Source organism: Plasmodium vinckei (genome assembly GCF_900681995.1).
Source record: "Plasmodium vinckei vinckei genome assembly, chromosome: PVVCY_07".
NCBI lineage: Eukaryota > Apicomplexa > Aconoidasida > Haemosporida > Plasmodiidae > Plasmodium > Plasmodium vinckei.
This window is the reverse complement of record NC_051299.1, coordinates 455,663-482,086: the sequence shown is the minus strand read 5'-3', so window position 1 is coordinate 482,086 and position 26,424 is coordinate 455,663. Positions and strand designations below refer to the sequence as shown.

General features: G+C 25.2%; 9 protein-coding genes across 9 annotated transcripts; 5 read left to right on the top strand and 4 right to left on the bottom strand.

Annotated features, from left to right (window-relative positions):
- Positions 1-175: 175 nt before the first annotated feature.
- On the top strand, positions 176-927 carry PVVCY_0701410 (small heat shock protein HSP20, putative; the record flags this gene model as incomplete). The annotated part of the gene is made up of 3 exons (XM_008627908.1): positions 176-247; positions 340-712; positions 857-927. The coding sequence occupies 3 exons, from the start codon at positions 176-178 to the stop codon at positions 925-927; spliced, it is 516 nt and encodes a 171-aa protein (XP_008626130.1).
- An 883-nt stretch (positions 928-1,810) lies between these two features.
- On the bottom strand, positions 1,811-4,945 carry PVVCY_0701400 (chaperone protein ClpB1, putative; the record flags this gene model as incomplete). The annotated part of the gene is made up of 1 exon (XM_008627909.1): positions 1,811-4,945. The coding sequence occupies one exon, from the start codon at positions 4,943-4,945 to the stop codon at positions 1,811-1,813; it is 3,135 nt and encodes a 1,044-aa protein (XP_008626131.1).
- A 994-nt stretch (positions 4,946-5,939) lies between these two features.
- PVVCY_0701390 (trafficking protein particle complex subunit 2-like protein, putative) lies at positions 5,940-6,760 on the top strand (the record flags this gene model as incomplete). Its single annotated transcript, XM_008627910.2, has 4 exons — positions 5,940-6,069; positions 6,184-6,368; positions 6,510-6,603; positions 6,738-6,760. 4 exons carry the CDS (start codon positions 5,940-5,942, stop codon positions 6,758-6,760), a joined length of 432 nt encoding a protein of 143 aa, XP_008626132.2.
- Positions 6,761-6,829: 69 nt separating this feature from the next.
- Positions 6,830-8,381, bottom strand: PVVCY_0701380 (meiotic recombination protein DMC1, putative; the record flags this gene model as incomplete). The annotated part of the gene is made up of 6 exons (XM_008627911.1): positions 6,830-6,863; positions 6,961-7,087; positions 7,180-7,332; positions 7,416-7,491; positions 7,590-8,147; positions 8,289-8,381. The coding sequence occupies 6 exons, from the start codon at positions 8,379-8,381 to the stop codon at positions 6,830-6,832; spliced, it is 1,041 nt and encodes a 346-aa protein (XP_008626133.1).
- Positions 8,382-9,949: 1,568 nt separating this feature from the next.
- Positions 9,950-10,741, top strand: PVVCY_0701370 (adenylate kinase 2, putative; the record flags this gene model as incomplete). Its single annotated transcript, XM_008627912.2, has 1 exon — positions 9,950-10,741. The coding sequence occupies one exon, from the start codon at positions 9,950-9,952 to the stop codon at positions 10,739-10,741; it is 792 nt and encodes a 263-aa protein (XP_008626134.2).
- Positions 10,742-11,403: 662 nt separating this feature from the next.
- Positions 11,404-12,588, top strand: PVVCY_0701360 (NEDD8-activating enzyme E1 catalytic subunit, putative; the record flags this gene model as incomplete). Its single annotated transcript, XM_037634180.1, has 1 exon — positions 11,404-12,588. The coding sequence occupies one exon, from the start codon at positions 11,404-11,406 to the stop codon at positions 12,586-12,588; it is 1,185 nt and encodes a 394-aa protein (XP_037490321.1).
- A 573-nt stretch (positions 12,589-13,161) lies between these two features.
- Positions 13,162-15,171, top strand: PVVCY_0701350 (GTPase, putative; the record flags this gene model as incomplete). Its single annotated transcript, XM_037634178.1, has 1 exon — positions 13,162-15,171. One exon carries the CDS (start codon positions 13,162-13,164, stop codon positions 15,169-15,171), a length of 2,010 nt encoding a protein of 669 aa, XP_037490320.1.
- Positions 15,172-15,697: 526 nt separating this feature from the next.
- PVVCY_0701340 (conserved Plasmodium protein, unknown function) lies at positions 15,698-17,560 on the bottom strand (the record flags this gene model as incomplete). Its single annotated transcript, XM_008627914.2, has 1 exon — positions 15,698-17,560. One exon carries the CDS (start codon positions 17,558-17,560, stop codon positions 15,698-15,700), a length of 1,863 nt encoding a protein of 620 aa, XP_008626136.2.
- A 1,970-nt stretch (positions 17,561-19,530) lies between these two features.
- On the bottom strand, positions 19,531-24,684 carry PVVCY_0701330 (asparagine-rich antigen, putative; the record flags this gene model as incomplete). Its single annotated transcript, XM_008627915.2, has 1 exon — positions 19,531-24,684. The coding sequence occupies one exon, from the start codon at positions 24,682-24,684 to the stop codon at positions 19,531-19,533; it is 5,154 nt and encodes a 1,717-aa protein (XP_008626137.2).
- Between the last annotated feature and the right edge of the window lie 1,740 nt (positions 24,685-26,424).

Here is a 26,424-nt window from a genome sequence, read left to right as displayed (position 1 = left end):
GCATAAGGAAATATAAATTATATATTTTTTGTCTCAATATTTAATAGTCAACAATAATCGAGGAGGTTGTGCGCCTATCTTCCAATATACAACTCTCTTGTTTGTTATATCTTTAGCATTATACGTGCATATATATGTACATATTTTGAATTGTTATTTCATAATTTTTGTAAAAATGAAGTGCTTATGTGCAGGATGTGGTGACAAGGGCGAGATCAAAATAACGCCCGACAACAGACTAACAATAGTAAGTAAATAAACCCATATAATGAGTTGTATTAACTATACACACATTTATATACTAGCTACATATTATATTTCTTTTATACTTTCCTATAGAAAGAAAAACAGTCTGTCCCCAAAAATAAAAACACCCTAGTCAACCCCAACACTGTTTTGGAAATCATGCCTGATAAAACTTTGAAAAAACAAATAACATTTAGACCCAAAGTTGATATAATGTATGATTCCGAATCATGTCATGCTATCTTAGTTTTAGATATACCAGGATTTAAAATTGATGATATTGATGTAGAGATAGGAGAAGGAATGTTAACTATAGCAGGGCCAAGATCTCAAACCGAGTTATTTGAAACATATGGAGATAATCTTATTTTACATGCCAAAGAAAGAGAAGTCGGTTATTTCAAAAGAATTTTCAAATTGCCTCACAATATCCTTGATGACACTGCTCATGCAGTATACAAAAATGGTAGCCCATATATTCCATGTCATTTATTCGTTTGTTCATTACTCTCGAATTGTGCAAAGATATTATAGCCATCAACTGCGTCATATATTCATACACACCTTTTATAGCTAGACAAAACACATACTCCTTTTTTTCTCTCTTTAGGAATACTCGAAATAAAGATGGAATGCAAACAATTCTCATACATGCATAAAGTAGAAATAAACGAAGCATAAGAAAGACGTACATATCTCTCTATATGTATATGCTTATTCCATATAGTCTATTTTTCCTATTTATGTCATAAACTTGATTTTTTTTTTTTGATGGATACAATAATAAGTTAAATGAAAAATAAAACCACATTTAAAAAAAAATTGGATCATGTAATTTATATGAGTTGACTATACGTGCTTTACAATTAGCTTTGTGATTGTTTTGTATTTTCTTAATTTGTTTTTCTTACTTTATTTATATTTTATAATTCGTTGGCGAGTTAGTCAGAAAAAAAATACACATACATATTTATAACATTATTATTTTTGTATTCAATAACTAAAACTTTGAATTGGTAATAAAGAACAACTTGTTATATCCTGTTAATGCTTAAATAGACCATTTTAAAATTGCAAAAATAGTCAAATAAATTATTATTTTATTTACAAAAGGTTATATGCGTATCAAGGTAAGTACTTTCCATCTATCAAGCAAGTAGAAAATGATAGTGAAATAAAAAAAGATAAATTCATATAGTTTACCAATAAAACAGTTGACCGAATTAAGACAAATGAACTTGTCAAATGTGTAATAATAAATGCATTCAGCATTTTAATCTATAATTAAAAGTTGTAAATTGTGGCAAGGAAAGCCAATAAAAAAATGTAAGCAATAAATGTAAACAGTAAATGTAAGGAGTAAAATGACACAAATATAATGGGAACCACAAAACATGTGAATTCTTTCACATTATTTATATGTAATTAAAAAACGAATTTTTATAAAATAAAACAAAATCCGTAATTTGGTTAAAATAGTTGGAATATATAAAAATATAAAATATGTTTTAATTCCGAATATAATTTATTTATATAATCTGCATTATTTTTTTTATTTCATTTTCTACCCTTTTGAAAAATGCAGTTTTTGATCTTTGAGGGAGACACGAATTGTATCATTTTCAACAAATGTCTCATTCAAAATTCTGATAGCAATTTCTGTTTCTATTTCAGATTGAATAACTCTTTTTAATGGTCTAGCACCAAAAGAGGGATCATATGCTTTATCAACAATGTAAGAAAAAACAGCATCATCAATACTTATTTTAAAGTTCTTATCAAATAATCTATTGGCAACTTTAGTAATTTCTATATTTGCTATTTCTTTTAATTCTTTTTTCGTTAGACTATCAAATATAACATGATCATCAATTCTGTTGTAAAATTCAGGTCTAAATGTTTCTCTAACTGATTTCATAACTTGTTCTTTAATTTTTTCTTTTTTATTTGGATCATTGGCTAGTTCTAATATACTTTGGCTACCTAAATTAGATGTGAAAATAATAATAGTGTTTCGAAAATTTGCAACATTTCCTTTAGTATCTGATAATTTACCCTCATCTATAACTCGTAAAAGCAAATTGTATACATCTGGATGAGCCTTTTCTATCTCATCAAAAAGAATAATAGAATACGGTTTCTTTCGAACTGCATCTGTAAGTAGACCCCCTTGCTCATATCCAACATATCCAGGTGCTGCACCTATTAATTTACTTATTGAATGTTTTTCCATATATTCAGACATATCAAAATGTATAACAGCATCTGGTGTATCAAATAACACATCTGCTAAAACTTTAGATAATTCTGTTTTTCCTACACCAGTTGGACCTAAAAACATAAGAGATGCAATTGGCCTTTTAGGATTATTCATACCAACTCTTGATCTTTGAACTGCTCTTGCAACAATCTTTACTGCATCATCTTGTCCAATAATTTGTTTATGTAATTCATTTTCTAAATTTAATATTTTTTCTTTTTCGGATTTTAATAATTTATTTAATCGGATACCTGTAGATATACTAACTATATTCATAATATCTTCACTAGTAACTTCATCTTTTAACATTCTATTTCTTTCAGGTATATCATTTACATAATTTTCTTCAGCTGTTTTTAATTGTTTTTCTAAATCAGGTAATGTTTCAAACCTTAATTCAGCAGCTCTATTCAAATCAAAATATCTTTCCGCTTTTTCAATTTCAATTTTAACTACATCTATCCTTTCTTTAATAGCTCTTATATTATCTACATACATTTTTTCACTAGTCCATGATTCTAAAATATTTTTTTGTTCCTTCCTAAGTTCATTCATAATATGATCAATTGTTTTTAATCTATTTATTTCCTTTTCATTGATTCTTTTTTTTATAAAATTTTGACTTTGTGTATAATCTGTAGATATATTATTATCGTCATTACCAGAGCTGGATTTATTTATTAAGCTCGCACTTTGTTTATCACCTAAAATAGATATTTTTTCCATTTCTAATTGAATTAATTGTTTTTCAATATTATCTAATTGTATTGGTTTACTAGATAATTGAATTTTTAAATTAGATGCAGCTTCATCAATAAGATCTATTGCTTTATCTGGTAAAAATCTATAACTTATATATCTATCTGATAATATTGCTGCTTGTACAAGAGCTGAATCTAATATACGTACTCCATGATGTACTTCATATCTTTCCTTTAATCCTCTTAATATACTTATTGTTTCATCAACACTTGGTTGATCTACTAATATTTGTTGAAATCTTCTTTCTAATGCTTTATCTTTTTCTATAAATTGTCTATATTCACTAACAGTCGTTGCACCGATACATCTTAATTCTCCTCGGGCTAATAGCGGTTTTAATATATTACCTGCATCTAATGCACCTTCTGCTACTGCACCAGCACCGACAACCGTATGTATCTCATCAATAAACATAACTACTTGTCCCTCTGAATCCTGAATTTCTTTTAAAATAGATTTTAAACGCTCTTCAAAATCACCTCTATATTTAGCACCAGCAATTAATGATGACATATCTAAAGAAACTAACTTTCTTCCTTTTAATGAATCAGGTACATCTCCTTGTACAATCTTTATAGCCAACCCTTCAACTATTGCTGTTTTACCAACACCCGGATCTCCTAATAATATTGGATTATTTTTTGTTCGTCTTGATAATATTTGTATTGCTCTTCTTATTTCTTCATCTCGTCCTATAACGGGATCTAATTTACCGGCTCTAGCTAAAGCTGTTAAATCTCTACTATATTTTTCTAAAGCTTGATATGTCATTTCAGGGGTTTTAGATGTAACTTTTTTTTTACCTCGAATTTTTTCAACAGCTTTTTTTACTTTTTCATAGTTTACATTATATTTTAATAACCATGGACGTGTAAATTTTGAATCCTCAGAAATTATACTTAACAACAAATGCTCTATCGATATATATTCATCATTAAATTCTTTTTTTAATCGTTTACTTGTACTTAACACAGTTTGTAATGTTCGGCCTAGTATTTTTTGTTCTCCAAAACCACTAGGCATTTTAGGTTGTTTTTTTAAATATAAATCTATATCATGTGCTAATAAATCTGTATCTATTCCACTCTCTTTTAGTATTCTTTGAGCCAAACCATCTGGTGAATCATTTAACAAAGCCAATAATAACATCTCTGCTTCTACATATGCGGATTCATATTTTTCTCCAATCTTATTTAAAGAACTTATAGCTTCCCATGCTTTTTCTGTATAATCATCTGAATTTATTGTATATTCTTCATCACTCATAAATAACTGATTCATTTTATTTCTTCCATTATTAGATTTATTTTCATTTTTACTAAAAAAATAATTATTTATATTATCTTGATCATTTGTAGAATAGTTTAATCTATTTTTTATTCCATTTTGATCATATTTTTTATTTTCATCTTTATTTTCATTTATTTTTGATTTAAATCCTTTTTTTATGTCTCTTTTTAATATATCATCCCCTTTCATATTACTATTTATAAATGCCTCATTTTTTCTAGCACTTGTTCTACCTCCTTTTCTAGCTATCCCAAATGGGTTCAATACATTATTATTATCTATATTAGATGCACTCAAACGACTTTCGAACCTTCTTTTCCCATCTCCTCGCTTACAAAGAAACGATACACTAATTATCACAAAAAGCGCAATGAGATTTTTTTGCATTTTACCAACACTAAATCCACAAGCATGCCTAATTAAATGTGTATACAACTTATAGAAATAGAAACCATAGAGATAAATATTTAAAAAAATAACATAATTCAATAAACTTTCACATGCACATGCATCTGTTTATTGCAAGTGTACAGGTAAAGTAGATCCTTATTATCACTACTTTTCCTTACACGTTATCATATTATTTTTATTATAAAAATCACAATGTATATATTTTATTCTTTTTCATATATACTATTTTTTTCATTTCAAAAAAAAAATTAAAAAACAAATTTCTTCAAAAGAATGGAAAACACAAGATTGACAAAAAGAGAGCCAAAGGCCAAGTAAACTTGTATGAACAAAAAAAAAAAAAAAAACAGAAAAAATTAATAAAAATAGCTAAATGACAAAGCCATATAATTATGTAAAACCACAAAATGGCTTTTTTCAAAACTCACATTTTACTACATAATATATTCTATACATATTTTTTTTTATTTCATTTAAAAATAATTATTTTATTTTTTTCACTTATTTTATCGTAACACTAGTCGTGTATTTTCAGCGCCCTTTCTCCAACCCTTTTGAAAAAAAATGCATACATCATACATACATAATATATACCTTATATATAGCATGCCAAACTTTCAAAAAATAAAATATTTCATTTATTTAAATTGAATTTACTAATTTTCTATTTCTGTAAAACAGCTAGCAATACTTATTTTACCATTCTTGACGATATTTTTTTTTTCCATTTTTTTGTTTAGCCTCGTTATTTTCCCGTCATCTTTCAAACAAATAGGGGATAGGCCAAAACAAAATCAGCTAAAAATTAGCTTGGAAATATTTATAAGTATTTACAAGCATTATAAACATCTGCAAACATAACAGCGTGAAACATTTTTTTGTGTATCATTCACGAGTAGGCACATCCAAAATTGGGAGTAGCAAAGAGAAATAGAAAACTTCTATATTTTATGAACAGCCATTTTGGAAAATGCCCATTAAGAGCATATGCTATTTAGGAGAAAATGATGAGATTCTTTTTTTCTATTCCACAGAAAAAAGCGATGAAATATCTTCCCGGTTTTCGACATATTCTACCCTGAATAATATTAAAAAAATAAGTAATAACAAAAAATTTTAATTTATATCTATTAATATATCCATATTTATAATTAAACTGTCTTATAAATTATTTCTAACCCTTTTTAATATGTTTACATTTTATCATTTTTTAGTTGAAGAAAATGAAAAAAAAAAAAATGACCAAAAATATGATCCATATTTAGGATATGTAGGAATAAACCTTTCTTTATTTAGTTCATATAAAAATTATGCCTATGCAATTCAAATTATAAATTTTAAAATTATTTTAACTATTGATGATAATAAAAATATGTACACTGATAATGCTATTCGATCGGTAAGTTTATTGAAATGCCCTTATTATATAATTAACGTATATATCGTGTTTATATATACTATATATTTTTCTAACCCTGTTCATGTCTAAATTTATATACGTATATTTATATAGACATACTTCAATCTCTTTTTATTTTAGCTATTTGTAAAACTACATCAGTTTTATTCAGATGCAGTTTGCAACCCTTTCTACACCGACCGTTTAGAAAGCGAAGCTTTTTTGAAAAAAATAAGTAATTTATTAATTTTAAAAAATAAATAAAACTTTGTTTATTTTGTACATGCAAAATATTCATTACTTGACCCACATACTTATATATATAAACATATGTACAACATAAAAATATTTTTCTTTTTCACTTTTTAGAAATGCTAATAGAATCGTCTTAACAATCTTTACATAAGATATATTTTTTTTTTTTCATTTTTTTTGAGCTATTTTGACATTCGTATTTTTAGCTAGTCTAATGCATCTATGACCCCTCCGTCCGACCTGAATTGTGCAGAAAAAAAATTTAATTATCCAATATTTTATCATATTTTTTTTACACCAATTTTATTACTATTCATTTTTGTTTTTAATTTCTTACAATTGAAAAATGCATTCGGTTTCGGGAAGGTTCGGGGCATCATAAACTTTGCAAACTCGTTGATCCCCTTTTCCTTTCCTTAGTGACAACCTTGTTGTAGATGCATGTCCAATTACATGACCCCCAACTAAAAAAAATAAATAATAACATTATATCCACCATTTTTTATATTTAACTATTTTTTAATTGTTACAAAATCTTGCTAAAATACATTTTTACCTGGCTTCATCGGATTAGCAATAAATGTCATAGTTGCCCCGGGATCCGACATAACTTGATTTGTAATCATAACTGCTATGTTAAATTGTTCTCCAAGTTTTGACAATATGGACATTATTTTATTTAATTTCTGTTGTCTTTCAGACAGCTCACCTGAAAAACAAAATCACCATATAATAAGTGTAAAACAGTGATCATATTTTAAATCAACTAGCCAGTTTTATATCCAAAATTACCTCTCCCACTAAAATCCACTCGAAAAAGAGATATTATAGAGTCGACAACAAGCAGGGAAAATGGCTCTTCGCACATCTTTATAAAAATCGAAATAAATAAGTAAATATGCATGTGTTTGCGTTTTTGAGTATAAATATGCTCATATTGTACATATGATAATTGTTATGAATTACCTTCGCTGCTGACGTGGCTAGTAATTGATATAAATGCTCGTGTGTAAAAGCTCTAGCATATAAAATATTATCTAGCACATCTTCACTATTTAATCCAAACCTTTGAGCAATCTTACATATCTTTTCTGGTCTAAATGTTCCTTCAGTATCTATATAGCAAACCTTTCCATTACCCCCGTTCATATTCTTTGGCAATTGAGCAGTAACAGCTAAAGTGTGACATACTTGAGTTTTGCCACAACGATTTTCTCCAAATAATTCAGTAATTGCCATACTTTCAATTCCACCACCTAATGTTTTATCCAAAACTGAACTTCCAGTTGTAATCTTTAATACCTTACTTCTCTTTTGAACTAGCTGATTACCCGTAATAAATACTGAACAATTTTCTATTTTTGAAGCTACCTCTAATATTTTATCAACTTTAACTTCAGATATTCCTTTAACATTACATAATTCTTTTTTTGTTGTTTGGATTAAAGATAAAATTGTGCAATATCCACTTCCCTTAAGTTTGTTTATGTCTGCCGCATTAATTCCTAAATCTTGAAGTTTCTCCTACAGTTCATAAAAAAAAAGTCATACATATTGTAACTAATACTAGCATGACACACATATAAATAAAGAAAATGCATTAACACAATTTAAAAGCTACATATTTAGAAAACTTCTCAATATAAGAAACATAAAAAATATTACAATTTCCTGAAATTGCTGTTCCTTTGAAGTTTCTTCCACATTAGTTGTCAATGCAACTTTGCTGGTTGATTTACTACTTGGCAAGGTAGCCATTTTTAGAATTATGCCAAATTTTATAAAAATTGTATAAAATTATGAACAAGTCAGGAAAAAAAAAAAAACTTTATTCCAGAAATACAAAAAAAAAAATTTTAATAAAAACTTGCCTTAAAAATTATGACTATGCAATATTTTTTTTATGAATTAAAAAAAGTGGAATACTAGCGATTAGACAGACAAAAAATGTTATTTTAAACAATGAGAAAAAAATTAACAACATCAACTAATTGAAAAATATAGTGACTAAATAATATGCTCTACTTTTTCAATTAAAATAAATGGAATATATATATATATGTTCTTTTTTCATTATTCTTTTTTTTTTTATTTCATATAGTCTTTCATTACTTTGAATTGAGAATATGTGTGTGCAAAAAAAAAAACTCAACTCCAAATTAAGAAAGCGAAAAAATGTTCCAAATTTTAAGTTTTGTGTTAATAAATAATTTCAAACTTTATTGGAAAGTTCCTTATAAATATTTTAATGACAATCGATGAGATTAAATAAGTTTGTAATTATTTAAGGATATTAAGATAGACATATAGAAATAGTGAAAAATGTATATATAGACAAAATGGTTTGGTCACTAAGTTATTATTTTCCCCTTCACCATTTTTACCAATGAAAGTTGTTAGCAAATACCTAACACAACGTACTATTCCACATATTGTTCACTATTTATTTTATTTAATTTTATTTAATTTAAAAATAGTTGTTTTTCTTAATTATGAAAAGATAGGCCTTCCAAATATTTTCCCCATTGAACTATCATTTAAGAGAATAACTTATTTGTTAATTGAAAAATGTATGCAATAAAATCTATATAAAATAAAAAAAATATAGTATCCTATGGTAGTAATAATTATAAGGAAGAAAGAAAAAAAATTGTCTTAATCACTATTTAGTGTTATTTTGTCTTTTCACTTAATTTTAATTATTTTTTTTTGGTATTATACTTATTATTATCATATTGTGGGTATTATTAAAATAGTTAAGTTCGTTACTAAGGTATATTCCATTTTTCCCTTTTAACATAACTATTTAAATATATAAAAATAAAAATAATAAATTGTCCGACATACGTATAAATTGGAAAAAGTATTTCCAAAAATCATCGTAGGGGAATAAACTTCTATCAATGCCGGTAATTTCACTTTTACGTATGCATATTATATATATAATATTCAAATTAAAAAATAATAAAATTATGAGGAAAATTGGACAATAAGGTAAAAAATGCTAAGTTTAAATTTTATCAAAAGAACAAAATAAAAAATAATATATTTTAACTATAGTTATCCACATAAATTCAAAGAATAATCATATGTGTATGTATGAAGAAAAATATTCACAATTTTTTCCCATTTTTTCCACACGTTTTTTGCGAATATTTCACACACAAGTTGAAAATACCTCCAAACAAAATCAGTTATAAAATTGGAAAAAAATAATAAAATATTTCATATGTGCATAATATATACATATAATACTTATTATATTCGTAATATTCTTTTTGAATAACACCAAAATGGTTAGCCAAAAAAAAAAAAAAGTGTACATCATGAATGGCCCACCAGGGTCAGGAAAAGATACACATTGTGTGTCACTTTCCAAATTGTATAATTTTGAAATAATTACAATAAGTGAATTATTAAAAAAATATTTGAAAGAAAATACAAATAAAGATGCCAGTTGTGGAAAATATGTACCCGGATTAACAGATGAAGAAAAACAAGATTTAGAAAGTATAGAAAAGTGCATATGCAATGGATCGCTAGCTCCGGATAATATAGTTAATAAAATTTTCCTTAAATATTTTAAGAGGTATTCAGAAAACACAGAGCAAGATCAAATTTCTGAATCTGATACAACATCCAATGGTATTATTATCAATGGATTTCCTAGAACGTATGAACAAGCAATGTTATTCAAAAAATACAAAATTAATGTAACAAAATTTATTAATATTGTAGTTAGTAGAGAATCCCTTTTAAAGAGAATTATGAACAGGACAAAAGATCCAGTTACTAACATAAATTATAATTTCCAAATAATAAAATTAATTAAAAAAAAAAGACAAGGAATCCAGTTAACTACCGAAGAAGAAGAATTATTAGCGTCACAAAATGATAGTTATCAAAGTTTAACTGATGAAATTATTATGAGATTAGAAAGAAGAGAAGATGACAATGAAACTACTTTTAATAAAAGATATAATTTATATAAAGAAAATGAAGAAAAAATTATTCCACTTTTTATTGATATTTGTAAAAATGTAGACGGTGAAAATGACATCAATCATAATTTTCAACAAATTTGTAAAATTATTCAAGAGGAAGAAAATTATGCATAGCCATAAATATGGATAATTACATTAAGTAAAAAAAAAAATAAAACAATCATATAAGAATAATCGTCGACCAATAATATGTACATTAAAAAAAGTACATATATAAAACCAAAGCTCAAACTATCTCAATAAAATAGCTAAACGAAGGTAATGAACAATTCAAAGAATAAAATACATAACATACTTTTCACAGAATGAAACATTTTTGTTTGTAATTCCAATTACCCACTCTTCCGCCGTTTTTTATTCATCATGATATTTTATACATTTAAAAAAAAAAAAATATTTTTTGGCTAGTAATTGTGCAAAAAAAAAAAAATTTATTGAAAAAATTATGTCATGTACATGTAATAATATGCATTACATTAATATATGGTATTTCCTAAATTAATACATTTCTAATAAACTATATAGAAACATATGTTATACAATATGATCAACTTATATACAAAATGAATAAATAATAATGTAACACGATAAAGCCTTAGTACTAGGCTTGTTGTAAAAATAAAACACACACCTAGCCATATATGTAATCATCAATTTATTTCTCCTTTTCCAATGAAAAGGATTGAAATAAACAAAATGTAAATGCTCACAACTTTACAAATAAGTAACTAAGAAAATATATTTATTGTTATATATTAAATTTTTTTATATATAATATGACTAGCCAAATTAGTCTGGTTAATGTTTTAGTGGTAGGGTGTGGAGGTATAGGAAATGAGGTTATAAAAAATTTAATTTATTCAGACATAAAAAATATATCCATAGTTGACTATGATGTAGTAGAATTGAGTAATTTGCATAGACAAATTTTTTTTACAAATAAAGATATTGGAGAATATAAAGTAAATGTAATATGTAAAAAAATAAAAGAAAGATATAGTGATGTTTCAATTGAAGGATATGTAAAAAAAATCGAATTTTTTGATAATACATTTTTTGAAAATTTTAATTTTATTATTGGATGTTTAGATAATATAGATAGTAGGATTTATTTAAATAATTTAATTTTTAATTTAAAAAACAATGTTATATATATAGATGGGGGTGTAGAAGGTTTTAAAGCTAGCATAAAAATTATTAACAGAGAAAAAAAATTTGGCTGCTTTCAATGTACCATTGAAAATTATCCCACTAATAAAAATGAAACAATTCCTGTTTGTTCGATTACTAATACACCAAAAAATGCAGAAGATTGCATACTACATGCTATGAATACTTTGCGCCAAAAAAAAGAACAAGAAGGTAGTGATCCGTTAAATATTAATAGTGAACAAGACATAAAATGGATATACAATGAAGCAAAAAAAAGAGCAAACAAATTTAATATAGATCATTTAACATATTTATTAACTGAACAAGTAATACAAAATATAATTCCAACTACTATTAGCACTTTAATAATAGTAGCTTCATTAATGATAAATGAATTAAATAATTATATTCTTATGGAAAATGGAACTAGCCAAAATAATTATAGCGATATTTTATATGTAGGAGATAATGGCTTTTATTTATACTATTATAAAATATATAAAAACCCTGAATGTGTTGTTTGTAATAAGAAACATATACATCATGCATTTAAGAAAACGGACACCTTAAGTGTTCTCATTGAATTTATTAAAAAAACATACAATATCGAAAAAATGTCAATATCATCACAATCATCCATATTATTTATAATGTCAAAGTATTTAAAAAATGATTATTATAACAATATGCTAAATTGCACATTTCAGGAATTAATCGAAACCGGGAAAATATCAGAAAATGACTATTTGAATGTTCAAACAAGTAAACAAAATTTCCTCCTTTTCCTTCATTTTAAAGAAAATTGTTAAAAAGGAATTTTATAGCCATATATACATGCTCATATTTGTTTACAATTTTTTTTTTTTCCAAAAAATATGAACAATTCATAAATAAAATGGAAAATATTTGATATATAAAAATTGTTATATCATGCACATAGGCTTATATCTATTTACTCGTTATAGTTGTTTTGTTTCATTCCGCTCTTTTATTATTTTTTTTCCCTTTTCATAGTACCCCATAAAATTGTGATGTCGTAACTTCTCACTCTTAATGAATATCTAGCCACTGTTAAAAAATATAAATTATGACTTGTTCATATTTTTTTATATTTTTATCGCTATTTTTTTTATTATTATTTAAAAAAAAAAAAAAAAATAATAATAATATTACAAATAAGAATATAAAAAAATAATTTATCAATGTTTTATCATATTCTCAAATTAAATATGCCGATTTGACATTTTGTGGTTTTTTGTTTGTTATGCTGATGCAATTATTTGTTCAATTATCCTCCTGTATTTATGTGTCAATTTGTTAAAAAAATATATGATGTATATATGCACACATTTTTGATTTAAGAAACGAAAAAGGAGGTGTTTATGGGTAGTGGATTTCTTTTTCTCCTAATAAAATACATTTTTGTAATCTATTTTTTAAATTACTGTAAGAGCAAAAAAAGGAATAAACAAGATAATACACTTTTTTTAAATACTTGTTATTCTGCTAATGGGAATACTAAAGGTACAAACCGAAGAAAAAAATTATTATTAATAGACAATAAAACAAGTGTATCAAATCTTTTAAGTGATAAAAATAAACTGAACTATGGAGAGCAAAATGAAAAAATAGAAAATAATGGTTTGAAAAATGTTGAAGAAGAAAAAATAAACTATATAAAAAAAATTGTTCATGAAAAAGAAACAATTTATGCTTTAAGCTCAGGAAAAGATTTAAGTGCAATTTCCGTTATACGTATTTCAGGCCCATTAAGTAAAATCATTTTAGAAATATTATTACATAAAGGTGTAGAAAAAAAAGACAATCAAATAGGTTCATATTCTATACAATTATCAGAGGAAGATACTAAAAAAAAAAAAAAAAAATGGAATTTAGAACAAATTATAAAATTAAAAAAAAATATAGAAAGTAAAAAATTATATTATTCTAAAATATATGATAATGCAAATGATATTATCGATAATGTTATGTATTCATATTTTAAATCTCCCAATTCCTACACAGGAGAAGATGTTGTAGAACTTTATTGCCATGGAAATCCATTTATTGTGAAAGAAATAATGGCTGCTATTGAAAATGTAAATAATATACTGTATGAAGTAATAAATGAAGAGAAAGACAAAATAGGAAGCAGACAAATGGTACATGTTGACGATTTAAATAATTTTATAAAGATTCGAGAAAGTAAAAGGGGTGAATTTACTCAAAGAGCATTTGAAAATAACAAAATGGATCTCTTACAAATCGAAGGATTAAAAGAATTATTATTTTGTAAACAAAAGATTCAAAAAAAAATTGCTTTAAATTATTTAAATGGATATGCTAAAAATATTTACCTAAAATTGAGAAATAATATAAAAAAACTGTTAGTATATATACAATTAAAAATTGATTTTGAAGATGAACATATAATTACAAAAAAAAAAAAAAAATATATTAACATGTTCATAAAAAAAAAAGTAAATAATACTATTAAAAATATAAAAACTATTTTAAAAAGAGAGAATATTGAAAGTTTAAATACACCATCGAATGTTTTAATATTTGGAAATGTAAATGCTGGAAAAAGTACATTTATGAATTATATTTGTAATAGTGATATATCTATTGTTACAAAAATAAAAGGAACAACTATAGATATTATACAAAAAAATATTAAAATATTTAATAATGATTATAATTTTTGTGACTCAGCTGGGATTACCACTTTAATCAATACAAAGTTAGAAGAAGAAAAAAAAGAGAAACAAAAAAGTGTGCATAAAAAATTAGAATCAATTGGAATAAAGAAAACATTGCACTTTTTAGAAAACTCTTCATCGGTTTTTGTTTTAGTAAATATAAATAATTATTTTAATGAGCTTAAAAATGTTATATCACTTTTAAATGGAAAATTTATGAGCAATCCAAAAAAGACACCCTACTTTTTTCTATGTATAAATAAATGTGATTTACAACAAAATCCAGAAAGATTATTAAAAATAAAAAATAATGTAAAGAAAATGCTTCTAAACTTTTTAAACCCTCGTATTTTTAAAAAATTTAGTAAAAAAATATTTTTTATATCCTCTAAAAAAGGACATAACATAAATAAATTATTATCACATTTTAACAGAACGATGGTAAATAAACAAAGCCTGTCTAGTGATAATAAAAATGTTTACTTCCTACCATTTGAGAGACATAAAATATATCTAAAGGAATCCCTAACACATTTACGGTTCGTTCAACAAAATATTAACTTAGTCAATTTCGACATAATTGCAGAGGAAATTAAATTAGCTGTAAAACCTCTTCATGAAATTATTGGAAAAATTAGTAATGAACATATTTTAGCAAACATATTAGATACCTTTTGTATTGGCAAATGAGCTCAATAGTTCATGCCTCGAATTGTGAAAAAGACACACTTTATTTTATGGAAGTATAATTACAACGAGTCGCATTGCTAACATTTTAAACATGTTCAATATTTTTTGTATTATGCATTTGCCCATGCACATTAGTGTTTGTTTTATGTTTTTTTAATTTAAATGCATCACTTGCCAGTCTATGGCAGTGTTGGCATATATGCATAAAAATAAACTAAACAAATAAAGTAAAATTATGAAAAAGGTAGAAAAAATTGTAAGGAAAAAAAACGCCAAAGCAGTACCTCTTGCACGCTTTTTTCTTTACATAAAATGCGCCGCATATTGGAAAGGCAAAACAAAAAAAACGTAAAAATAAAAGTAAACAAGTAAAAATAATAAAACAAATTCATATTGTAAAAAATTAACAAAATGAAAACGTAATTCAACTGCTAACACAGGTAGCCAATCGAATTGTTCAAAAATTGGAGTGAAAAATATAATAAGCCAATTCTACCAATTGACCAATAAGATGTATAAAGTATAACTATTTTGGGATAAAACTTTTTCTGAAGTTTATGAAATAACTTTTGAATTTCTCTACATAATAATAGTAAAAATAATATTTGTGAGAGTAAAATAATAATGTATCTACGATAAATAAATTAGCTAGTTCTCTAAAAGTGTATCGATTTAATTTTGTTTCCGATGTATCATTAATTATGTTTCTATTATTTTGTTCAGAATATTTTTTAAATAAATTCAAATTATTATCTGTTTTAAATATTTTCATATATTGAAAAAATGCAAAACTTTCAATCAACTCATTAAAATTGTATACTTTATATCTAGGCATTATATAAAGTAAACTATTTGGATATACTTGACTAATTTCCGATGAAAATAAATATGGTGTCTTCTCATTAAAATATAAACTATCATCTTCATTATATTTATTTTCAATTTGATTCATTTTTGCATCTACTTTGTTTGGTTTTCCATGTATTATATCGGGTTCTTTATCTAATTGTTCATATGATTGTAAAACATTTTTCATTCCATCTTTCAAAGCCCCATCATTAGGTATGTTATTTGATAAGGAATTAGTTGCATTATCAACTTTATTTAAATCGGGTACTACGCTTTCCATCTTATTATCAGACTTGTTTATGACATTATTTTTTGTCTTAAAGTTTGAAATATTATTATTATTAAATTTGTTTTCTTCACAGTTAGTAGTTTCAATATGTAGACTGCCTTGTTCTTTGTTTCTGAACATGTTTGGATTTTCCTTGACATTTAATAATCCAACTTTTATATCGTCATAATACATCCATTTAGGAGAAACCGCTAATTTTAAAATCTTCCATAAACTTCCTGATAATTCATTTTGAAAATCAGGGTTTGATAATATTGATAATAAAAATAATCTAACTATTTCTTTTGAATTTGCACTTTCTAATGTATTTAAAAGTATATCATGCATATAATTAATAGAATGCTCTTTCATCTCATTATTTTTAAATATCTCTTTATATATAACATTACGAACATGTTGTGTTACACTATCTGATTTAAATATATTATTTAACCAGTTTGTTGAAATTCTTATAGCTTCAGGATGATGCATAGATCTTGTCAATAATTCATAAACATTCTTTTGAATTTCATAATTATTAGACATATAAGTACTTAACTCTATAGTTGTATTTTTTAATACATCCTGTACTTCTTTTTCTTTAAACATTTTAATAAATATATCATTCATCGGTCCTTTTGAACGTGATAATACATCTACAAAAAATTCAGAAGTTATTTTTTTATTCTCTTCTTCATTTGCTATTGAATATAATATATTTTCAATCACCTCTTTTATGTTATTTTGAATTTTTTTGGAATTTTTTATTTCATTCACAACTTTGTCAATTTCATTTACTATATAACTATTTATACAATCACTATTAAGTAAATATATAATCAATCCCAACATAAATGCTACTAATATCCCGTTAAAAATAAATGTATACTTAAAAAAATTTAATTCACGCTCATATTTATTTATTAATCCAACCAAATTATCTATTCTTTCATTATTATTGCCATAATTTCTATATATTGAAAATGGCAATTTATTATTTTTTTTACTTATAAATATGTTTTTTTTTAATTTTGAACTTTTGTTTTTTATTGTTCGAAAGTTTCTGGTATGCACCATAACCCCTGGAATGGTTGTAATATTTTTTTTAAAGAGATTGTAATTCCCTTTCTTGCTAGGTAATATGTTATTTATCACTTTTGATATGTTTCCATTTCTAACAATATAAAGATTCCGTTTAACTATTTGGGAAAATCCATTCAAATTAAACTCCCCCTGCTTCATAATATTTGTCACTCCACTTGACGTTTTCATTTTTTTTTTTTTTTTTGTTTTATATACAAGAATCGTTTGGGGATACCTACTATTTATTTACATAAATAAAAACGGCACCCACGATTGTATCACTATCTTGGTTAACTTTATTTTAGTGCCACATATTTTAATTCCCTTTAACTGAATTTGCTACTTGTCTGCTTTTTCATTTCCTTTCTACTGTACCTCGAGTAAGAAAGTGTTAAGCATTTAATATCCATACTATTTTTTTTAAACAGAATGGCATGACTCTCACGTTCATTAGTCATATATAAATATTAATGAACATGATGATCGTGACATTCTCTTCAGGCCACTTCCTACTGTTTTGCATTACTTTATTCCATTTAAAGGAAAAAAAATTATATCAAAAGTAATGGGAAGTGACACAAAAGTGGATTCTCTGTTTTCAAACTGTTTGCATTTTTGAAAGATAAATCGTGCGAGTCCTTCAATGATTTATACACTATTGTTTTATATATAATAAAAAATTATATCACGTATTTTTAAAAATTGTTTATAGATTGTTCTAAACAGTTTATCAATATATTTCTTCTTACATACTCACAAGCATTATAATAATATATATACATACAAATATGTAAAAAACAAATATATATAAAAAAATACAAAGTTTAATGAACAAATATAAAGAAAAAATATCTTAATTAAAAATTGTTGAAGATAACAATTATATATTTATTTAATTTTTTTTGCAATAATTTTTTTGAAAGAAAATCCAGCATATTTATTTGTACATGCAAATGTTAGCCCACTAAACAGAAAAAAAAAATATTTCATATTTACAAAATAAAATTTGCTTATTTAAATATTATTATTATACATTTTTTTTATCAATAAAAATGTAAAAAAAATTTAATAATAATGTAAAAAATGAAATAAATTATTTTTACAAAATAATGAAATTATGTTTGCTAATATTCGAGGATATAATAATTCCTACATTTTTAATTATAAATATAATAAAGTTTTTCATTTATATTTTGTCTAATATATAAATAGAAACATATTTAAAGATATGAACTACTACTTATTTTATATGTTCACTCCTTTACATGTTTGATATCATATGGTTTAATCATTGAAATTGGTTTTTTATTAAGGAGGAATAGCCAAATGAAATTGCCACTGCTATACCAGTTCCTAACTTGTAGAGAAAGAAAGTAATAGGAAAACCCCTCGTACATTTTTCATTTTATAAAATTACATAAAATAAATTGGTATATAATGTGGGGCAATCCTTTTGCCTACACCAATAAAAACTAATCCTTTGTAAACTTCATAATATTTATAATTTTAGTTAGTTTTTTTTAAAAATAACACAACAATGTAGTCATATATATACTCATGTCTTGCTCAAGCTCAAACCTAAATAAATATTAAAATTGTACCAATTATAATATTTAAAGAGGGAGCAAACAAACATAGACAATATTCATTATATACAACATATGTGTGTGCAACCTTATAAATATATTCTTCTCTAAATCACTAAGATATAAAAAATAACATTAATACAACTTAAAGAAATATACATAATAACTACTTATTTTTAAAAAAAATAAATAAGCATAAATAAGCATAAATAAAGATGAATGTTAAAAAGGTGAAAATAACTACATTTGATAAAACCACAAATCAACAATCTTGAAAAAAAAAAAAAAAAAAATTACATGCATTAAAAAATAAAAAGGGAGAACTATAATAGTGACCATTTTTTAAGGCAACAATTAATTACGAAAATATTTAATAACCCTGCAATAAAAATAAATACGGACAATAATCTAGCATAATATGCAGGTCTATGAAAAAAATAGTTGAATTCAGTGAGTTGAGACTATAAATGTTTTACTGCCTACGCAATTATATACGCATATGTTGACTGACCCATGCTTGCTTCACCATATTTTAAAGCATAACATGTTTTCCATATAAAAGGTTTGATATACTTAATTGTAGTATCTATTCTGTGTATTATTATTATTATTATTTGGCATATCATAGATCAAGTTTGGATTTGATGAACTTGAAGTAGGTTGCCTTGGTTGGGTAGATGAACTAGAAGTTGGTTGTCTAGGTGGGGTAGATTGGTTAGATGATGCTGCCATATAGTTGTTTTTTATATGCTCATTCATATATTGATAATAATTATTATTATTATTATTTCCATTAATGGAAAATCTAGTATTGTCACTAGCATGGTTATACATATTTGAAAATACTGGATTGTAAGCATTGCTCATATCTATGTTTTGCATATATAGATCATTATGTAAATTATTTATATTGCTAATATTACTATTTGGTTGATAGTTTTGTAAACCATTAGTTTGAACTGCTACGGTATTTTCACCAACTATATTTCTCAACCCTATATTATACATTTCTTCATTTATGTTATGTATATTTGAAGGGTTTCCATTGAAAGGGTTTACCCTAAAATAATTACCACCACCACGACCCATATAGACATTCCCATTTACTACATCATACGAATTAAGCATTCTGAAATTTGATCCTTCATTATAGATGCCATTTGAAACATTTAAAGTCGATCCATAATTCGAATTCCCCATATTTTGATACATACTTGGGTGCATATTTTTTATGTCATACATATTCATATTGCTACTACTCCTGCATGCATAATTATATCCGTTTATATTTGCTCTAAAACGGCTTCCTGGATCATCATCATTGAAATTGTTTACATCCATACCTACATTATTATTTCTACCACTTATATCAGATCCGCCATTATTAAAAAAGCTATTATTATTTGGATATACATTATATGGTTGTTGTAACATATAATTATTCATATTTTCTTGCATATAAGTACTATTTGCCCTTTTTAAAACATTATTATCGAAACTATTTTCAAATTGTCCATAATTCATTTCATTTGAATGTTTCCTTTTTTTATCTCTACCTCCTTCTTCATTTATTTCTTCATTTTCAGCTGATGCATTTCGAGAATTATTACAACTTTCCACATTAGTATCATCTTCATAATTTTCAGTTTCTGTTTGCTGAGATATATTTCGATCTTCTGATTTTATTTCACTTGAACTACTACTATGACTATAATTACTAATCGATGAACTACTAACCATAACACTAATTACTGATGAACAATTACTATCTTCACTTATTTTTCGTATAAGCACACTACTACCATTTCTACTAACAGTACTACAAGCACTATGCATTTGCTCATCATCATCTTGGCATGTCTTATCATTTTCATGATCATTACAAATAGCTACTTGTCCATTTTCTTTAAACTCATTAGATCCATCAGTTTCTCCAAAAAATTGTATAGAATTTTCTCCATGATTATCAGATCCACCTTCTTGATTCTGAATCGATAAATTATTTGAACCCATCTCTGTATTACCATTTTCATATACACCTTGTAAGTTCAACCCATGTTTATCAACACTTTTATTTCCATCTTTAGAATTTTCAACTAATTCAGAACATCGAAATAAACCTTGATCTGTATTCCTATTTAAAACGTTGGAATTCTCTTGTTTATAAAAATTTAAATTTAATAAATCCGATGGATGTACATTTGGATTTGGTCCCTCATAAGGTACAATATTATGCCTGTTCATATAATTATAGTAATGGTTATACCCAATTTGGGGAATCTCTCTATTTGTTGATTCTACTTCCTTACTATCTTCACCATTTCTATTTACTTGCTCTAAATCATTACCATTTTTAATGTCCTGAATTTTTTCATTTTTATTATCTATATCGGGAGAAATATTCCTAGACTCACCTTCGTTAGTTGGTTGATTCACAAATCCATTACTTCCTACTACACAAGGATTATTTCCATTGATGTACATACTTTTATGTGGACTGTTGTATATGTGATTAGCTATAAAACGTTGATCATGGGAGTTTAAAACAAAATTTCGAATCGCATCAGTCTTGTTTATCATATTCCCAATGCTATTCATATTATTCCCACATGATAATGATAAAGAATAATCTGAAATATTTCTATTCTGTTCAGGAAATCCATTTCTATTATTACATCCCATTTCTTCTTCTATATTTTGTCTATTATTAGGTTGAAAATTTGGAATACCATTATTTTGTTTATTATCTGTTTCAAACTGTTCAGAACTTCCACCATTTATATTTGATGTGTTTCTAATGCTTCCACCTTCAGACGAATTTCTAGTACCTAATCCAACATTACCATTTTCTAACCATTCTTGATTTTGTGGTTCCATTTTAACGACTCTGTTATGTAAATTTTGTAAATATGGATTATTTACATCCATATAATTATGTCCTTGGGGATTGTTTATATTATTAATTCCGTGCCCATTTATATAAAAGTTATTTCCATGTTGTTGCATTCGATTCATATCATTTAAAATGTTTGGAATATTGTTATTTGCAGAAAAACTATTCCTACAATTTTGCATTAAAAATAAATTTTTATTAAACTCAGGATTTATACTACCTTGTCTAAAATATACATTATTATAAGGAGGACCATTTGGAATACCACCCATCATATTATGTCTTCCTTGCATGTTTTGAAAATTTGGATATGAATTATTTCCTATAAAATTGTTTTGCCCGTTGATACTATTTCGTTGTACAGGTAAAGTAGGATGTCTCATGTTGTCATTACCATTGCCTGGAAAATTATTATTACCATTGCCTGGGAAATTATTATTACCATTGCCTGGAAAATTATTATTACCATTGCCTGGAAAATTATTATTACCATTGCCTGGAAAATTATTATTACCATTGCCTGGGAAATGATTATTACCATTGCCTGGGAAATGATTATTACCATTGCCTGGAAAATTATTATTACCATTGCCCGGGAAATTATTATTACCATTGCCTGGAAAATTATTATTACCATTGCCTGGGAAATGATTATTAACATTATTTCCAAATTGATTATTCATTTCATTTTGCTGCGTTTCTAACATATTTGATTCCTCTTTTTTTATTTTTTCTAACTTTTTATTTTGTTTTTTACTTTTTCCATTTTTTGCACTTTTTTTACTACTGTTATATTTGTCTATAATTGTTGTAATAGCAGACTTAGCATCATCTATGGAATTATTAAGAAGACTTCTATTAATATTAAGTATTCCTTCTTTTGTAATACCACGATAAAATGGACAATGTCTTTCATGATTCAATCCCGATAATTCAAGCCAAACTTTATTTGTTTCATTATCCTTAACAACACGTAATCTACTACTACATTGATTATTTAAAAAACATATAAAGTTTCTAACATATCGTTTCCCTGTTACACTACTATTCAAATATTTATATCCCATACTTGTGGCTCTACTTTTTCCTTCTTGTATTCCAAAACATGTATCTAAATATATCCATCGAAATCTATTACCACTTACATTCTTTTTATCTTCATATAAATCATTAAAACTTATACAAGTAGATCCTGTTGCTTTTATTTCAACTCTATGATTTTTTAAATTTGCAATGATAATAATTTGACCTGTACAATTATCATGTTGTGAGCAAATGTATATATACTCTATCGTTCTTTCAGTAGCAACTATATGCTGATATACTAATCCAATATCTTCACATCTTTTAAATGCTGAATATTCTGATGAACATGGTACTAAAAAATCAAATATTCCATTTTTATTTCTTTCAAATCTATATCTTAATAATCTTCTTTTCTTTCTTTTTCTTCTTAAACTATCAATTTTGTCGATTCTAACCATTTTTTCTTTTTTCGATTTCCTATATACATCTACTTTAGCTTTTATACTTTTAAAGTGCTCATACAAAATACTTGTTATATCATCTTCTAAATCTAAATCATTACGTTTATCTTTATTTGATCCTGAACCACGACCATTATTTCCATTCTTATTACTTGATTTTTTTTTCTTTACATTTTTTATAATATTTTCGTCATCGTCTATAATATCAATCGGGATTATTTCAACATCCATATCCTCAGCTTCATTTATTTCAACTTTTTCAACTTCTCCCTCATCATCCTCCACTTCAATTGGCATTTCTTCAACTCCACCTGCTTCTTCATTTTTCTCTTTTTCAGTTCTTTCATAATTCTTACCATTTTTTATTTCCGACTTCCACTTTCCTGAATCATTATTATTGTTAGGAAGATTGTTTTCATTTCCATCCATACTATGATGTGTATCATCAAAGGGTGCACTATTTTTAGAGTAATAAGATAAGCAGTCAGTTCCATTAGGTTCCTCTAAAGAATCATCAATTTCAATTACAGGATTGTTTATATTATCACCGGTATTGTTTGATTTTTCTATATCTTTTTCTACATCCTTTTCTACGTCTTCTTCTAAATCCTTTTCTACGTCTTCTTCTAAATCCTTTTCTACGTCTTCTTCTACTTCTTTTTCACCATCTTTATTGTCTCCTTCCTTTTTAACCTCATAATTGATACTCTTGTTAGTTGATAAGTTTTCTTCATGAATTTTGGCAGTTGCTTCATTTGCAATGTCACTATTTTTTCTATCCATAGATGTAATACTTTCTTGTGTATATAATTTCGTTCCATTCAGTTCAGATATTTTTTCTCTATTTCCTAAGTTAGCACTTATATTTAAAAGTATGTACTTATCTATATCATATATACTTTTTCCTGCATCATTATCAGGAATTGTAGTATTATATATACCATCATATATATTATTATTTTCATAATTATAAAAATTATTTTCTTCATAATTATTTGTTTCACATTGACTATAACATTTATTGTCAAGACCTCCATTGTTTATATATGTATTAAAAATTTCACTAGATTTAGAACTACCATATTCATCTTTTTGTTTCGGAGACATATTTATATGACCAGGATAAGAATTTTCTAAATAGTTATCTCCTTCTTTATTTTCTGATACCATATCATTTATTGATTTACCAGATTCATCATCACTCAACTTTCCACAAACCTCTTTATTTGACAATCCACTTAAAATACTACTACCTTCATTAGTTTCTTGCTTCTCAATCGAGTATTCATTCTTTTCATTCGAATATCCTTCACATTGCTCATACCCACTATACCCAAGCATGCTCATGATCCCTCTACTTCCTGTCATGGCTGTCTTGTCTGACTGTCTTATTTGGTTGTCTTCTTTGGCTGTCTTGTCTGGCTGTCTACTTCGTATTCGAGCAAAGCAAGGGAGGTGCACGTAAAAAAGGAAATATTAATAAAAAAAAGTTCAAAGTATAAAGTGAAAAATAAAAGCCCAAACAAGTGTAAACGTATGAAATATGCAAAATTGAAAGTTGTTAATTTTGTTAGTGAAACAAGTCTATCTATACTACAAGTGATAAATCAACGATATGAATATGCATGTGAAAAAAAACAAATGCTTAAAAACTAAAAAAAAAAAAAAAAAAATAATCGTAATAATTGTTATGAAGAACGTAAAAGATACGGAACACTTTGTAAGAGAATTGAAAAAAGTTGAAAAAAACACAAAATAATTATACAACTACGTACATGTAAAGAAAAACCAAAGAAGGATATTAATTACAATTATTTAATTATATAAATATTTAAAAAAAAAAAGAGAAAAAAAAACTAATATACTTATATCAAATGCAACCAAGTTTGGTACATTAAGATATATACAAAGTTGAAAAAAAAAAAAAATAATGAAATCTATAAATATGCATATATATATATTAAGACTACTTTATAATATAATTTTTGAATTATAAAAAAAAAAAAAACTTCATAATATAAAAGATAATAAAATGAGTAAACTTTATAAATATAACAAAAGTCCATACACACAAATCATGCGCAAAAAAAACTTAGAATAAAAAAATACTTTAAAAAGTATATAACATAAATTATTATATTTAATCAAAACACTACAATATAAAAAATTATAAATTTGTTTTTATAGATTATATCCAACAAACTTTAATTATTAATACATATAACTATGTATGTGTATTGTTTTTTTGTTTTTTTACGATACAACATACATATATATAACTATTATTCAGACTACTTTCTCTACATACACATATGCATATATAGGAATTATTATTAACACATAACTTGACATTACAAAATTTAATAAACTATTTATACAACCATCAAATTTTTTCAAATATTTTAAGAACATAACATACTACAATATGAATTATATATTTAATAAATATGTACATATATATATATCTTAATAAGCAAAAAGAGACAACATACAAAATATAAGTTAATATTATTATACTACTGAAAAGGAATACTTAATTACGAATTTATTTTTTTTATAAAAAATAATGAAAACTATAACAAGTGCTACATGCATTAATTAAAAGATATATATATTACTACAACTTGATAGACCTTATATATATAAGATGTATAAGTACATAATATAATACACACACGTATGTACATATATATACATATATAGGAAACTACCAAAATAAAAAAACTATAATACTCCCTTTTTTTTAATAATTTTAATTAATTATACAAAAAAAATATAAAAAAACATACATTACAAAAAATAATTCACCTTAGCATATAAAAACAATACATAGGTTGTACAACCATATGCCTATACATACTACATAAAAATATATAAACTACTTTATGTTTGGTGGTTATGGGTAAAACTCGGGAAAATAATTACTCTATAAATATAAAACATTCGTATAGATGTGTGTGATCATATTATTACTAACTACATGTGTATATATATAATACATAAATAAAAGAAAAAATAAACATATAAAAAAACTACTACTATAACTATATAAAATAAATAGGTATCAAAATATTTTACTATGCAAAT